The 18139-nt window shown below is 34.3% G+C and overlaps 1 protein-coding gene across 31 annotated transcripts in view; it reads left to right on the top strand.

Moving 5' to 3' along the window:
- The window catches only part of ADGRL2 (adhesion G protein-coupled receptor L2), a 220753-nt gene that overhangs the window by 196683 nt on the left and 5931 nt on the right, over positions 1-18139 (top strand). For 13 of the 31 annotated variants that reach the window (XM_087719401.1, XM_087719407.1, XM_087719404.1 and 10 more), the window contains 4 exons: positions 5154-5245; positions 7333-7501; positions 11527-11655; positions 13325-13421. In XM_087719401.1, the coding sequence (XP_087575527.1) occupies positions 5154-5245; positions 7333-7501; positions 11527-11655; positions 13325-13421 (487 nt within the window). Of the gene's footprint in view, positions 1-5153; positions 5246-6260; positions 6306-6626; positions 6654-7332; positions 7502-11526; positions 11656-13324; positions 13422-18139 lie in introns of all 31 variants that reach the window. The other 18 variants (XM_087719398.1, XM_087719393.1, XM_087719400.1 and 15 more) reach the window with 2 other exon arrangements.

Below are 18139 nucleotides of genomic sequence, written 5' to 3'. Positions count from 1 at the left end.
GACACAAGGTAGTGTTAAATTGACTTTAGATAACTAAAGAATGATACCTTTTCAGAATCATTTTTCCACTTTGTTAAAAAAGGAAAGTATTTGTCATGCCATTCCAGTCTAAGAATTTTTTAGATTTTTTTTTATGTCTACCTGTGGGAAACCAGGGTTGTTATATCTATGTATATAAGTAATGCATATCTATGTATAAGTAATGAGTGGCAAAAAAACTATTAGTATGCCTGAAATGATTTAATGAAGCCCGGATCATGACATGTCAGGAACTGTTCTTGTCATTTGGTTAGCTCCATCTGCAATTTTAATAATTTATCCAGTTCAGTGAGAGTTCAGTTTGCAACACATTTAGAAGTCTTCTTCATGCTACATGTTCCAGAAAGGAATGGGGCTTGTATGGCTAAAGGAAGGTTCTTGAGCCAGTTGTAGTTGTAGTTGTAGTTGAGTTTATTTATAGGCCGCCCTTTTCCCTGAGGGGACTCAGGGCGGCTAACAACTTGTATGGGAGGGGGAAACATACGATGACATATAAACACAATATATAATTAAAATCGAGCAACATTCATTCAACATTCGGGTGGGGGCGGATTATATTCTTTACCCCCAGGCCTGATGGGATAGCCAGATCTTGAGGCTGTGCGGAAGGTCTGAAGGGTGGTGAGGGTACGAATCTCCATGGGGAGATCGTTCCAGAGGGTCGGAGCTGCTATTGAAAAGGCTCTCCTCCGTGTAGTTGCCAGCCGGCACTGGCTGGCAGATGGCACTCGGAGGAGGCCTAATCTGTGAAATCTAATGGGTCGAGAGGAGGTGATTGGCAGGAGGCGGTCTCTCAAGTACGCAGATCCACTACCATGAAGGGCTTTGTAGGTGGTAAGAAGCACCTTGAAGCGCACACGGAGATCAACAGGTAGCCAGTGCAGCTCGCAGTTTGGAGTTGAATTGGTAATTAAAAACAACAACAAAAAACTCCAGGGATGGCAAATAGAGTCAGAACTTGTGCGGTTCAGGGAGGTTACTTCAGCTTGTGTTCTTTTTTTCCCCTTCTTATTCAATCCATGTCAAGTCTTCAGCTTAGGTGAAATGAATTTTAAACTAAGATTTGGTTAAGTGGATTTTTTTTTTTGCCTCTAAAATTAACTCTGTGCTCTTTTAAACTCTACAATCACCAGCAAAAGAAAATCCACATTCATCTTAGATATTTCCAGATGAGCTGATAATCTTGCCGTTCATGTTGGGCTTTGGTGAAAAAGCTTCCTGAACTTTTAGGAATTGTATCCTAAAATGTTACACAAACATTTCACAAAAAAAGACTTTGTCTCATGAATGGTGAATAAACAGTTCAATAATTTCTGTTTTTAAGAAGGTAAATATTAACTATCCTTAGTGCCCTTGGATTTTTATGCTCAATAAAATAAAATACTAGACAGTAAATTTTGATTTGCTGATCCAAATATGGGTAAAGTCTCTCCGATTTTGTGAACATAACTTACATTTCAAAACGCTTTATGCAAGATGCAGGATGTTTCATGGGTGTTTTAAATTCAAGAAACTTGGATAAAATGAGATCAATCATACATTGAACATTCTAGAGTTTTCCTATAATAAGAAGAAAGGGGAAGGCTTACATATATATTGGCCTTATGGCCATATAAAGAATAAAATGTTATTATTATCTTGAGTTATTAAAATAAGATACCATTGTCAGTATAGACTAATGAACATTAGACAAGCTATATGCATTTTTCAACTCTATAGAATTGTGAATTTAGATCTGCAATATAAAATTCAAGCAATCTGTTTTATAAAATGACACACAAGTAAGGGAGCAAAGGAAGTGAAGAAATAACTGAGTAATAAATATAAAATACAGTCATATCTTTATTTTATTTTTTTACTCTCAATATTGCGTGAGAACAGGAATGAAAATTTCTCTCAGAGATAAACTTTTCCAGTTCTCATTCTTTCAAATGCCTATATTTGAAGTTTGGTTAAAAAGATAGCTGAACTATGACAGTGTGATTTCACCCCATGTGCAAGCAAAGCACATCCATGAGCGAAACTGGCAGTAGTGGCTGTCAGACCCCCCCCTGATCATAGGCCCATATGAGGGTGTACGTGGCAAAACAAATGTAACATCAAAACACACAGACATCGAATTACATACTTGTGTTCAGAAACAGAATAAAGTATAGAAGATTGTGGTTTTCGTTGTTGTTGTTGTTGTTGTTGTTGTTGTCATGGTTAATAACAGGAGTCTAAGGCAGTTATCTTTCAGGAAACTTTGCCTCTCTTTATCATGATGCTATTCTTTCATTGTAATAATTTTAGGAAAGGTTCTATAAATGTCTTGCTTATATTTGAAAGGTTTCTAAGTGTTGCTTTTCAGATAATGAACATGAGTTTATTGCTTTATATTATATTCACTAAGATACAGAGAAGAATCATGCTATGCCATATTGTCATTTGGCACATCATCTTGGATTTATAGTACTTTTAAGATACTTTCATTTCCACTCCACCCCTCTCCTTATATCATTTGCAGAAGATTTATTATCCTTGATAAAATACAGGGGCAATTTCTTCCAACCACTTTTTTCTTCTTTCAGTAGAAGCTTCCGAATGCATTGTTTTGTTTGTTTGTTTATTGCACCCAAATTTTCCAACCAGGCTGATTTGTTTAGGCTGATTCCATTAATTGATAGTTTATTGACATAGATAACATGAAGTAGATTATAATGCCACATATCAGGAATCCCTTCCAAGTATTTTGGGCTTAAATCACTAAATTTGTGAGATGTTCAGAGTTGCCTCTAGAGAAAATGGGTGGCACATAAATAATTATACTGGCATAAGATAGATAACATCCGAAACAGCCGGGTGATACTAACGTACATCTACCACGTATCATAACCATGCCTAAAGTTTGTAGCTTGTAGAAGATAGCTAATATGGTTAGTAGTTAATAGTGATAAATCAGAACAAAGACCAAATTGAACTTCACTCCTGGCCAACCCAAATAGGGTTGGTGTTGGGAATTGTGGATTTGTGCATCCTTTTTGGGAGGGATAAATTATAACTGCTTGTCACAATTAATACCTATATATACCTGGCTCATGTTAGACAGCTTAGGTCACATTTTAAATTCAATAAATAAATAAGTTGAATACAACATTTTGACATATAGATTTTATTTATATCAGTAGTAACATTTGGTTAATATGCTGATGGTCCTAGGCAGTCTAAGAAACAAATTAGAAATAAATTAGAAGCATGAAAACAAGAGATGAAATAGTTTCATTTATACCCACTTAGTAACTCTGGCACTATTAAAACTCACAATATTCACTGATTGGCCCCAGTGGGGCCTTAACAACAAAGAAAAAAACCCCTACTGTGATGACCTAAACTATGTACACTTTAAGCCATGAAAACAAGGGACAACCTCATACAATCTGACTAATATAAATATGTGCCTCAACCACAGCTTCAAATTTCTTTGCTGCCAAATTGTCAGCCGATCATTCTACAACCTATTCTTTTTGTATCAGCCAAGGGTTCAGTTCCCAAGAGGCAACCAATGGCATTATGCAATACATCAAAGACCTGAATATTGGCCCCTTAGTTGTAATCTCTCTCCCAATTGGCACCAGAAACTCCACAAAGGCAATATGAATATCAGTACACATAAAATATGAGCAGTTTTGTCAGTGTAAGTCATGAAGCCATTTTGCAGAGAACCAGTTACATCACCAAAACACCAAAAGAGCAAGTGAATGGGAATGGGATGATGAGAGTTTGATTAAGTAATCTAGAAACAATATATTTACCTTTTCCGAGCCTGACAATAATCGTTTTGTGTGAAAAAGGCAGAAAGATTAGATCTCAGACCTCCTATTTCAGGAAATAAACCTGTGTTCAATAGACATCAGAGCAGAAAAACAGAAGATACACGATTTGTCATTTGTAATCTATTATTCTTTGGCAGATACATTTTAATTTCATGAAGAGGGCATATTCATTGGTAAGCCAGCATTGAAAAAGTTAATGAAATAATTTCTAAGAAATTTATAGAATGCAAAGGACTCCATACGGGGAAGGAGAAGGGAGTCATGGGTTGTTATTCATTCCTGTAAAAGTGGGGGAGGGGCTAAAATTAACTTTGTGGGTATCTACCCATTAAATGAATCATTTGTAACTGAAGTTAATTGATGGTAAACTATCACACCCAACATCAGGCTAAAATTATTGCCTTGTGCTTATTTATCTTTCTATTCTATGAACTATTCTATAGTTCGTAAATTTTTGATTTTGTTGTTTCCTATTTTAAAGATTTAATTGGCCAATTTTATATGGGATTCAGAAATCATTTTATAATTTTCACTGTAGAAACAAATTAAGTAGGTAGCTCAGGAGCCAGTGTGGAAAAAGCAACTATACATAATTGGAAGAGGATTTGTTTATTTCAATTTTACTATACTATTTTTAATTTATATTTTATTTTTTTCCATAATGACTTGTTGTAGATGTATCATAATTGTGTTTAATTATTACCTTGTGCCATGACAAAGAAATATATTTACCTGAAAAGGAGACAATTCATGCATTGAAAACATTCCCACCAACACATACCAAAAAAGGCAGAAAACAAATTGTTAGTAAATTTTAAAAAAATCATGTTGCAGTTAATTTTGAATAAAAGATTTTCTCACCTACAAGAGATTTTTTTTTCTTATTCCTATAGCCTTAAGCACCTTAAGTGATCAAAAAGGTAGAGTTGTAGAAGCATATATAAGTACACTGGATTGTTTTTATTCTTTTGTTATTACTATGATTGCATAATGTAACATTTTACACTGGGCATTGTATATATTATATAAATATGCTAAAATAAAACTTTAAACGAGCATTCTACCAATTTGATTTACATTGAAAAGAATGCAAGACGTTATCTGAAAAACATATTTGCTGAGGTTTTTTTTTTTTAACCATTGATCTAATCTTTTGTTGAAGCTACTTTCCTGAGAGTACTCATGTCACACAATAGTTTGGGGAATGATAGCTTTTCCTCTTTTTCTGTTTAGTCTGGAGTATCGTCATTAATCAACCTGTTTGTTGAAGTAGTTTAATTTCATTTGTATCTGTTTTGACAGCTGAATCTTATCTTCCTGGTGATCACACTGTGCAAAATGGTGAAGCACTCAAACACTTTGAAACCAGACTCTAGCAGGTTGGAAAACATTAAGTAAGTGCTATGTGTTCAGATCCAAAACTGTGATTATTTGTCTGATTGTTTCAGCTGATTGATAGCTCCCCTCCATTAGGAACACATGGCTTTGTCTCCCAGGAACCACAGATGTCAGTTAGAAATGAACAACACCAGTCTTGCTTTCAACACATTCGCTGCTCTAATGTTACAGACAAGGTTGAAATTAAATAACTTCTCCTTGGCATGGTGGTCAAAGGCGTTGGGTTGGTGCCTTCCTGAAATTCCAGGGCAGCACAGTCATTTCATTTGCATTTAAAATGCCCCTTGAAATTGCCTTCCTCTCTGCATGGCTGATGTTGTTCTGCTGGGTTTGTTTTGTTAAATTATTCTCAGCAGTTAGGGGGTCCTCGGCACTTTCCCCAGTCATAACTCTGACCTCCTAAGCGGGTTTGTTCCTATTACTATGGCTATCTTGATGGTTATCCGTTCCTTTTCATGCTAATTTAACAAACAATTATTTTTTATCGTAATGCTCTCTTTTCCAGAAATTGAAGCAATGTTTAATTTAATAAAACTGACAGTGGTGGATCACTCTTTAGAGCTGAGCTAGGCAACATAAAGTCTGCACTTTCAGCTTCAATCCCTGCTGTTTCTATGGTTAAACGAATAGAAATTGATTTGAAGTTTTCTAGTTAAAAACACTTCAGTCTTGTGTTGCCTATTCCAGCTTTTTACCGTTTAAGTCGTAGGGTTATTTCAGGCTAGGTTATTGTATTAGTCTGACGCTGGAGGGCTGCATAAATTTTATCATAAGCCTCTAATAAGTTCCAAGCAGTTGTGCTGCAGACTGGGTTTTTAAATTGTCTTTGAGAATAGAATGTGACAAGGGTAAATTTGCAAGATACCTAACATTGCAAGCTAGATATTGCTTAGATAGGTCACAATATCAACTTCATTGCATGTTGCATGTTAAGAGAGAGAGAGAGCTAATCTTTAGCATCTCTCTCTTTTCTTCCTTTTCTTCCTCTTTTTGTCTTCTCATCTACACCAGTAATTACCGTGTTTGTGATGGCTACTATAATACGGACTTACCTGGGTAAGATAGAACCCTACATTAACAAATTTAAAGCATGACTTTAAAAAAAAAAAAGAAAAGAAAAAAAGAAAGGAAAAAACTTGAAAATTTGGACAATTTCTTGGATTGTCCCTAATTTTAATGAATCTAAATATCTAATTTGCTAAACTACTTTCAATTCTTAAATGCCTTTATTATTTTAAATTGCTTGCCTCTGCACTTTGAATTCTCTCCTTTTAACTAATTTTTGTATGAACTTTACTAAAATGCTTTTTTATTAATTTCAAATTAAATTTCTGTCTAATAATTTTGTTTCTCTTTTCTGCTTATAATGCTTTCTAGCTATGAAGATAATAAGCCATTTATCAAGTAAGATCATTAGTTAGATGTGGAATGCAATGAATAAATCCCTTTTCCCTTTTCATTCTGTGCTGTCCTCTGCAATTTCTTTCTTTCTTTTTTTTTTCTTTCCCCGAAACTATTCATTATGAAATCCTTTAAAGATTTTATATTGCGGCTAAATCCACATACTTAACCACATTCAGTAAGACATTTTCCTATGAAAGTTAGAAGAAATAGTCTTAGTTTAGCAGAGTTTTTGAGCTTCTGGTTATAGGCTACTTAACTGCCATATAACCTTGTATAACTATGTTATCTGTGTATGTTATGTCAGATTTCAAGCACATTTATTTAAAAAAAAACCTGGCTTCTATTAATGACTTAATATTTGTGATAAAATGCACATACACACATACATACATACAGATAAAAGGTTATAGGATCACGGATTCTATTTTTTGCATTTCAAAATAGTCCTGTACGTTTGCAGTCATGAATAAGAGGAAGGGCCCATCTACCACTGTTGCTTTCACTAAAGAATAGGACTGTTTCCTTCTTTAATAGTTGAAAGGCTATTTTTTTTTAAATGTTTGAATGCAAACCTAGCAACAGATAACCATAGCAAGTGAAAATGTAATGCATAAGTTTGCAATGTGCTGTGATTTTTTTTTAACTCAGTAGTCTTGCTTAATTTTATTTTATTTTTCAGGTCTTGGGCTTTAGGTGCATTTGCTCTCCTATGTCTTCTTGGTCTAACATGGTCTTTTGGACTGCTTTACATCAACGAGGAGACTATTGTGATGGCATACCTCTTCACAGTATTTAATGCTTTCCAGGGAATGTTTATTTTCATCTTCCATTGTGCACTGCAGAAGAAAGTGAGTCATTTTCATTTACATGTATTCATCTGTAGTGAATAACTAAATGTATACCATAAACATGAGAAATTATAGAACACGTTTAAAGAAAAAACAAGAAAAAAAGTATTCTTGTTGAAAAAATGTTAGTCATTTATTGGTTTATAATAGAATCAAAATATCAATGTGAATCTTGCATTGGTCATCCATCTCCACTTACTGAATATTAAAAAAAAAACAACTACAAAAATTGAATTTAAGTATTTATTTTCTCACAGAGATTACATGTATAAATTTTTGACACAATGTGCACATTTCTAATGAGCATATAGCATATAGTTTTATTTCTTTTATTTCTTTTATTTTGTTGGAACCAAGAGCTACATGGAAAAACTCTAAATGAGAAATCTGGGAGAAAAAGTTACAGTAGAATAATATATCAGACTAGAAGTTATTCATTAGATTACTATGTATAAGAGTTCATGAAAAATGTTTTCATCAAAAGTTGACTACCAGCGAGCTATTTAAGGGAACGGATATGGCCCTGCTCCTGCTTTTTCCATGTACTGTATAAGCAGAATGTCTCTTTTATGATGCTCTGATAGAAAATATTGTTGAATATAATTATCTATAATAATAACAATGGCTGGCTCTAGGTAAGACATTAAATTCCAATAAGTTGAATATATTATTTGCTTTATCAAAGTAATCAGGGCACTTAATAGTAGTTTCCATTCTAGGAAAAATGCATTTTTATATCACCAATAAAAATTATCAAAAATTAAATGAGAAAAGTTGAAATTTAGAAATTTGGAAATACAATAATACAAGAAAAAATAACTAACCCATATGTAACATTTTAATCCTATTGCAATTATATTTGGGGATTCTTGATTCAAAAGTATTGCATAACTTTAAGATCTTTAAATTAAAAAGACATAACTGCAGTAGTTGTTTGTGATACATCTCATACAGGGGTGAAATTCAGCAGGTTCTTAAAGGTCTGGAGAAGTGATAGCGGAAAGTTTAAGTAGTTCAGAGAACCGGCAAATGCCACCTCTGGCTGGCCCCAGAGTGGGATGGGAATGGAAATTTTGCAATATACTTCCTCCAGGAGTGAGTTGGGAATGGAAATTTTGCAGTATCCTTCCCTTGCCACACCCACAGAACTGTAGTAAAAAAAATCTGAATTTCACCACTAATCACACATGTATATTACTTATGTAAAGACTGAGAGACAAGTAATATTTTGTATTTAAAATCAAATAAGCATTTCAGAATTTGTTTATAATTTTAGTGACATTTAATTTTTATGCTCCAGCCTTTAGACGTATTTCTATACTGCTTTTTCCTGAAAAAGGCTAATATTATATATGAAGATAAATTTTCTAGAATTAGGTACTACCTTTTTAAAAAAATTAAAAGGACAATGTTGAATGCTTTTTCAGGATATTATATTAGGATTTTTTTTCAAATTCATAAATACAAAGGCATGCTATATTTATAGTGTTAATATTTTGAAACATTTTTATAATAAGCAAAGCAAATCCAGCCCAACAAAGTTATAACAAAATGCCATTCAAGTGTAGAAAAAGTGGGTAAAGTAAGTCAAGATTATTCATGCTTCCAATGTCATTCAGATTGTCATTTGAAGTTTAAAAGCTTCACTCTCTGCTACTGGATATTGTTCCATTTTTTTCTATATATTGCTAATGCAGTCTTTTTTATTTGGTTATTACTAGTGGTCACTAAATTGAGCAGAGAAATAAAATTGGGAAAGTGAAAACGATTATGTTTCCAATCCTGACAAGATGATAGTTCTGTTACCTCGGTTTTCAGCAAGCTGTAATTTAGAAATGATGGCAGTAGAATGTGCAGCCCGACAGAAAATGTACATTTGCAGCAGTATAGGCAATTAGGCAAAATCAGCCTTAGAGGGTGATATTTAGGAGACAACGAGGGGATCTGTTAGGTAGAATTCTATAGTTGTTAGCATCTTTTAATTGACAGTTATGCATGACCATGAAATATTTGTGTTATTTGTCAGTACAGCTTTAGTTTTCTTTGAGTTGTTTTTAAGTGTGTGTGTGTGTGTGTGTGTGTGTGTTTGATATATATCACACACAAACACACAGATATGTATATATCATACACATATATTCTTATAAGATTGTACGATCTTATAATGTTTATATTTAACTATTATATACATTAGTTGTCTTTCTATGAAATATGAAAAAATGTAGCCAAAACCAATGACATCTGAAAATAAAATGGTAATCTAAAACCATATAAAGATTAAATGAATACCTACCAAAACAGCAGACAGTAAAACATAATTAAATTCAATGCAGGTTATAACAAGGAACAGCTGAAAAAGCAGACCGATTCTTTAAATTAAATACCTTTTCCATTGCTAACAAGTATATGCTATAAAGTAGAGGGGCCTCTGTTGTTTGGGATTTCCCAAAACCTTATGCAGCATAAGAAAAAAAAATTCTTGATTTATAGCCAAAGGTACTCAGATGTTATGAAAGAGAGAAAAGTGCCTGGATGATCTCAATATTTGAGTATGTTCATACAAAAGGAAAAACCATGTTTAAATCTTGAAATATTGATTAATGACTTAAATTAGACTACATTCAGAGAACAGGTACTATTTGAAACAATTCAATTCTGTCTTGAATCTTCAATATCCTGTCATGATCTCCGTGCTTAAAATAAGTGGAATGATGATCAGTGTATTAGCAGAAAATATCTAGTTGATACATTTGTAGCCAAATTACCGACCTATGGAATAATTTACAGGTAATCCAGAATTACCAATCACTCATTCAATGACTATTTGAAGCTGTGGTAGCACTGAAAAATAAGATTTACGATGAGATGTGAAGTTGCTGCCATCCAAGTATCCACCACAATATGTGATTATGATTGGATATGGGGCAACTGGCTCAGGTTTTTTTTGTTACATGTGATCACCATTTGAGACCTTTACAGATAGGTTCCAACAAGGAATGTCAATGGGGAAGTTGGCAGGAAGTTACAAGTTGTGGTCACATTTAACAATATGTGGTGATGTAAGTTGGCACAAGGGACGCAGTGGCTCAGTGGCTAAGATGCTGAGCTTGTCGATCAGAAAGTTTGGCAGTTTGAATCCCTACCGCCACATAATGGAATGAGTTCCCATTGCTTGTCCCAGCTTCTGCCAACCTAGCAGTTCGACAGCATGTAAAAATGCAAGTAGAAAAATAGGAACCACTTTTGGTGGGAAGGTAATAGCGTTCCGTGCACCTTCTACATTTAGTCATGCTGGCCACATGACCACGGAGATGTCTTCAGACAGTGCTGGCTCTTTGGCTTTCAAACAGAAATGGCCACTGCCCCCTAGAGTCAGGAAAAACTAACACATATGTGCGAGGGGAACCTTTACCTTTTAAATTAGCACAATCACATGATTTTTTCAGTTTACAATCTCATTAATTATAGCAAGAGTTTCCCATCCCTGTTGCAATCAGTAAATGGGGACTACCTATATTTGGGGAACAAGAATTAATCACTGAAAAATATGTCTGTCTGTCTGTCATCTATCTATCTATCTATCTATCTATCTATCTATCTATCTATCTATCTATCTATCTATCTATCTATCTATCTATCTATCTATCTATCTATCTATGATATATTTGAAATGTGCAGAATTTACCACTGGAAAATCCAGCCATTTACAGGTGGCCCACTAGTTTTCCTAAAAAAAAATTCTGGAGTGAGAAATGACACATTATACTCTGGTCCCTGAAATTATATTTACAGCTAAAAAGATGTCATTATTTTCCTTTATAGTCAGTGTTTGGGAATATAATTTGGAATGTACTGAACCATTCCCCAGGATATCGTAAATGTTACAAAATAATTTGAGTACAATATTCATGTTTGCTTAATTGAATGTCTAAAACAGTTATATGCTTCATTTTATTATATAGAAATATATTTCAAAATGGAAAACTTAAACGTATCTGATTACAATCATTGTTACTCACATATAGGTACGCAAGGAATACGGCAAGTGCTTCAGACATTCATATTGCTGTGGTGGGTTACCCACAGAGAGCCCACACAGTTCAGTAAAAGCATCAACAACACGAACAAGTGCCCGCTATTCCTCTGGCACTCAGGTAACAAACATTTTGACAGTACTTCTAATGACAGCATCTTTTAATTAATCTTGGTTATCAAATAGCCCATTGAGATATGTTCTGTTTAAATGCACTAATTGTATTCTCATTATAATAGCCCTGTTGACAGTCTTTTGATGCATTCACACACATATACACACATACACAATGTATGTCAGTTCAAAACATTCTGAAACTTTGTGGAGGTAGTTTAAAATTCTTTAGTGATTAATAGGAATAGGACCCTCCAGACATACTTAAATAATCATTCACTGTTCAGAAAATGACTGAATGCAACTTTATAAAATAAAAGTTTCAGAAGACAAATCAGATACTAAACTTAAATATGTTGCTTGTAAAGAAAACTTCCAAAAGTAATTCCTGATAGATTTTTAAATAACTATTTCAAAAACATTTTTGTGTGTAAAATAAAAGTATTATTAGCAAAATTTCCTGGAAAATCACTTGCATGAACTGCTGCATATTCCTTATTACCTGCACTTTGGGTTATATGCGGTTGCCAAATGCAAACAAGACCTCACTGGTTGAAGTAATGTTTGTCATGCATTTGTGAGGTTTGACTTCTGATTATGTTTGAAGAAGGTGTTTGGAGTGTGTTTGTGGATTTAATGCATAAGCAAAATGGTAGACAACCTTTTGCATAAGCATAAAGTCAATTTTTCCAGGATCTTTTTATCCACCTTTAAAAATAAATAAAAATCTGTGGTTGTTGTATTGAAATAGAACCCAATGACCAGAAGGGCATCTATTACTAGTGATACAGTTCTATTTAAATACAATTATGTCTATGGGTAAGCCCCTCATGTTTATATTACATTATGTTTTTCCCCAGATTTTTATGATGTTACATTTTTTCCAGGCAGATGAAAAGAACTGAGAATGGGACTAGGCCACTGCATTTAATCTGTCTGTGTGTGTCTATGTCTGTGTGTATGGTGTGTGTTTCTATATCCAATTTCCTTTCCTACTAAAATTACTGATGAATTATAACTCATATAAAACATAACTGAAGCTTCACAAACATTTAACTCCTTAACTTTCCTTCATACTAGAGCTCAGGTGCTCTGGAAATATTGGGAAGTAATCATGACATAGATTAGAAAATATTTAATAAAATACATAAATTACATAAACATGTCAGACCTCAATATTTTAACATTTTTTATTCCGCCTTTATTATTTTCATACATAACTTAAGGCGGCAAACATTCCTAATACTCCCTTCTCCTATCCTGCCCACAACAACCTCGTGAGGTGATTAGTGGAACTTGACTGGACCACAACTTTGTTTATACTTCCCTTAGCATCACTTGGTCAAGAAAATAAAATGCCAAAGCACTGCCAGAAAGTGCCTAAAATCAAAACTTCAAGAGCGAATTTGAAGCCAAGCACATGACAACATATCCGGTATAACTACTTACTCTTTTTCAGTAGCCTGATTTTAATAATATGCACACTTGCTACGCAAAAGAAAATTAACAGCATAGTCTGAAACACATTGATGTGGAAGTGAATACTATTGTGTTTAAGAAAAGGGCTTAAATAAGAGATCACATGAGATGATTGGGGACTAGTAATAAAGTAGCAGTAGTCTTCTGGAGCCGTTTGAGATGTGACAGTTCCACCTGATTTTCTTTACATTTAACAGAGCCGAATAAGAAGAATGTGGAATGATACTGTGAGAAAGCAATCTGAATCTTCCTTTATCTCAGGTGATATCAATAGCACTTCAACCCTTAATCAAGGTCAGTTTTGATAGATTTCACTCTACTTTTTTTAATTAATGGTATTTCTTAAATAAAAATGTTAAGATATTAGATTGCAGTAATTAAACCAAATAAACAGATGTGCTCTGGGAAGTTACTATAGGCTAAAGATCTCAGCATTTGAGTGAAAACAGACACATATGCAGAAGACTGTTTTAAAAAAACTGTAACTCAGAGACTATTTGTCTTGAATATATTTAAAACTCAGCTCCTCCATCTCTTTACTTAGGATGAAAGTTGACATTCACATTCATGGAAAGCGTATTTAAATAAGTCTCATCAATAATTTAACTTAAAAGCAAGAATATAATTTTAAAACTTTGCTAACCTATATATTCTAAAACTGAAACAGAACTACCAGCACAGTAAAATTTTAAATGCATTAGATTACCATACACAGTTTGCCTGTAAAATCAAATTAGCATTAGCTTGCTATGAAAGGCATCTGAAAATTCATTTTCCTTCCAAGATAGTTCTGATCATGTTTAGAATGTGGAGCATTTCTCTGCCACATGACAGTTTCGGGGAAGGAGAGAAAACCCTAGCTTGCTTTTTAGATATTGGGTTAACCCTTTATGCTTTTAACTCAGATTTAATATTTATATGCTTTCAATCCTGTTCACATAGACATAACAGCACTAAACAATACTAAAGTCCCATCTGGAAATAGCCATAATTGAATTTTATTCAAGCACAGTGTTTTGCTGTGAACTTAAGGCTTTAAAATACTCGTTCAAAATTGGCAAGATCACTTCCTTAAAATCCAGTGAGAGGAGAAGAGGAGCCTTCCTGTCAATTGAACTTTCAGAAAAGCACTGGATCACTTTTAGTGCCCAGGTCTAATTCTGCCATGACAGCAATTGGGTGATCATTATTATGCACTTCGGTTTTACAAAATAAATGCAGGAATGTGGTCAGCATTACCGGAACATTGCATAGTAAATAGCAATAGCATTTAGGCTTATATACCGCTTCATGGTGCTTTAAGCCATCTCTAAGTGGTTTACAGAGTCAGCATATTGCCCACAGCAATCAGGGCCTTCATTTTACCAACCTCAAAAGGATAGAAAGCTGAGTCAACTTTGAGCCAGTAAGACTTGAATTGCCAAACTGCTGGCAGTTGGCAATCAGCAGAATTACCCTGCAATACTGCATTCTGACCACTACACCACAGCTCTTGTGTGCTTCTTAATCACTTCATCAGGAAACTAGAATGACTATTTCAAGCTAAGTATCTAGTCCCAAAGAAATCACAAGCTGGGTTGGTTTAAAAAGTTGGCATTTGCTTGTAGATTCTTTCAGCTCAAAAGAGGATTCTTCTGCTAAAGAGGATCATTCATACTTTGATTCAGCAAGAGTTGGTTTCCATAACAACATCCTCCATACTTGCAAATGTTTCCTTATTGTCTTGAGAGAGATTTGAATACACAAAGCAAATATTTTTAGATAGCTATTCCTTGATGGAATGATTAAGAAGCACAAGTTTCTTCTTGAGAAAGAAAGAGAAGGAAATGAGGATGTGCATCATAACATAAAGTAAACCGCATCATGACATCATTAAATAATTGCACATCAAGAAGTCGTGATGCACATGTCATCATTTTGCCATCATTGTGCCTTACTTTAGATGCCCACATTAATTATTGTAGCTGCAAAACACAAACAGATGATCATTGCAATGAACATTGTTTGTATATCTATATTTAAAAGAAAAGATAATAAAAGCCATTTCTGAATTTTTCTAGAATAATGTGCAAAGTACAATCTGGTTTAATAAGCTACCCAATGTTCATCAATTTTGTGTACAGTTAAAAACCTAACTCCTGAGTTCAAACTTGTGTGAGGTACTTGTATATCCTACAAGGGATTTCTAGTTCCTTGCAGCTTCATACATCATTGTTTGCCCTTGCTGTAATGTCTCTATTATCCTTGGTAGGAAATATGAGTCTCCCTTCACCAGAGGCAATGCTCTATGTTTTTCTAGTCTAATTGTAATGTGGTGCCAAGCAATTATGTGCAAAATGGAAGTGATATTTCTTTGCAACATTTTGTTTACCCTCCCCAGAACTGGTCAATCTGAGCATTCTAAAAGTGGTTCATATATTTCTGCAAGCATATCTTCCAGAACAAGAAGTAGTTAATGGAGTTCTGGATGTGATCCAGCCCCCAAATGAGCCAAACTGAACATTTTAGGGAAAGTGAAATGTTCCAGTGATGAACTGATCCTTTATGCATAGCTGTAATACCAAGCAACTCAACATGTATAAATTTCAGGAATTTACCACTGTTTTTTTGGCATAATAAACACTGCAATATTTTTTCCCGTCTGATCTCAACCCAATCATTGTCTAAAGCTCCCTTCCATTCTCTGCAAAGGATATGTTATTTTAAGTTTAGACTTTACATTATTTGTTGGCTTCCCTTCCTTGCTACAGAGGTGAACTGGAATGGAAGGGGGGAGGAAAAACTCTATATCAGGGTTGTCAAAACTCGCATCATCACATGACATATTGTGATTTTTTCCCCCCTTTGCCAAACTGAGAATGGGCATGGCCAGTTCATGACACATACAACCCATAGGCCGCGGGTTTGACACCCCTGTTCTATATTAAAAGGCAAGCTGTATAACAGGAGAATATGAAGGAGTCAGAGATTCTTATCAGATTGATCTTTCTCCCTACAAGAAACCTTGTAAAGTGAAGTGATTTATTTTCAACTGAATGTATTACAGGTAGTCCTCAATTTATGACCAATTGAACCTGGAATTACAGTGGTAAGCCATTGAAATTGTTAAGCAGGTCACCATGGTCTGGATCCGATTTACCTTTTTCATTTATTTATTCAATTTCCATTTTTGAAGCAGTCATTAAGCAATTGTGCTGGTAATTAAGCAGAGCCATTTTACCCAATGGACATTTTGCAAAAGCCTATACAATAAGCCTTTTATATACAAGTCCATTATAAGTTTGAACAATTGTTAAGCCTACTCTTAAGTTGAGGACTACCTGCAATGCTTCTTTTCTATAAAAGAAAAAAATACCTAATTAGATGAACTAATCTGCAATTCATAGTTGTGGTTCACCCACAACCTATGATGTTTGGTACACTAACTCAACCATTTCATTCATAAACCATGGTTTGATGCACTAGTTTAATTCAGATTTATTCATCTTACCATGGTTAAAACAAGCTATGACTTAGTATGCAAGTTCAGTAGTAATTTGGCTTCAATTTTTGCACCTCTGATGTTACCGAATTAGTTGGGCACAGTTTCAGAGATAATGCAAATCTGAAGTCTGCATTATACTCTGAGAACATCCCTATGAAATAGATCCCATAACATTAAGAAGAATAAGGGCCAGATTCTTAGTTTACAATGAAAAAAGAGTCATACTCAGAATTAGGGTATTAATGTTCAACTGTATCTGGTGAGTATACTGGAAATAATATGTCTAAGCTGGTAGCAAAGAACTATAGCCAATTATGTAATTCAACTGGAACCCTACTGCATAGTTATTATAATAGCAATTTTATGATATGTAGTATAGTGACAAAAGGATTTGGATTGCCTTTGCTAATATTTAGAATAAGCCTCAAACAGTGGAGGGGAAAAAATCAAATAAATTAAATCAAATTGCAAATAAGATTAACGTAAGCTGACAGTACAGCAATTCCCAAAACTCCAGGATTTTTGCTACCTAGAGTAATAATATTTTTAGTAGTGATAAGAGCATTAATATTTAAAATGTAATATCTTCTGCTATTGCCACAATGAGAACCTAATCAATTTAAATTTTGTATATGCATTGTTGGGCTGCTCTGTGTCTCATCTTGGGCCTGTCATACAATGCCCGGCTACATACTTTCAGACTGCTCAGTTGAAAGGCCCTTTCAACCTAATTTTATTTGCATGTCCACAAAGCGGTGGAGTCTTTGTATCTGTTCTGACAACAATATTAATGTAACAGACCCAAAATCAGTGTGATGTTTCACATGCTGAGTTCATACCAAGTAATGCTATGTGTGTGGCTGCTTCATTAGAAGCTTATTGAAAAGTGTTGATGCATTAGGACTGAAATTGCAGAAAGAGCTTTTGTATGAGCTTTCATTGTGTTGATTTAAGATTCTTTTTACTGAGGGAGCAGAGATAACTTGAAAGATAATTGACTTTACAAATCCTCATCAATAGTGCAGCATGAAACCCATTTGACATGTAAAATATATATGAATGGTTTACCTTTGACCTCTCCTTCGGCATGTGTTCCTTGCATAGAATGGAATAGGCATCTTGCAGCTTGCCGTTGCTTACCTTAACTTTGTTTTAAACTATGCTAGTGATAAACCTTGGCTGTTGCTAGGGGAGAATTGCCTATTGCTCTCAATTAACAAATTTTTGATGTATCCAGTCTGGTGCCTCTCCACAGTGAAAGTTACAGGCATGAAGTTGTAACTTCTTGAAATAAAACATTGGTCTCTGTATTTAATTGCTATTGGAGTGTTAACAGCAATTTTGTATAAATTAGCAAATGTCATTTCGCAGCAAGTGCTTACTTTGGGGATTTGGCCAGCACCTGTGAATTACCAAAACCTAACTATATTTTCATTCTCTTCCTTCAAATTAATAGTTCAAATATAGTCAGAAATGTTCAGCTGAATTAAATTTGATGGGATATACATGACTTGTGATGGATTTTTTT

This window comes from Thamnophis sirtalis, unplaced genomic scaffold, assembly GCF_051295495.1.
Source record: "Thamnophis sirtalis isolate CommonGarterSnake01/CBP01778 unplaced genomic scaffold, rThaSir2_p1.2 scaffold_7, whole genome shotgun sequence".
NCBI lineage: Eukaryota > Metazoa > Chordata > Lepidosauria > Squamata > Natricidae > Thamnophis > Thamnophis sirtalis.
This window is presented reverse-complemented; position numbering and strand designations above follow the sequence as displayed.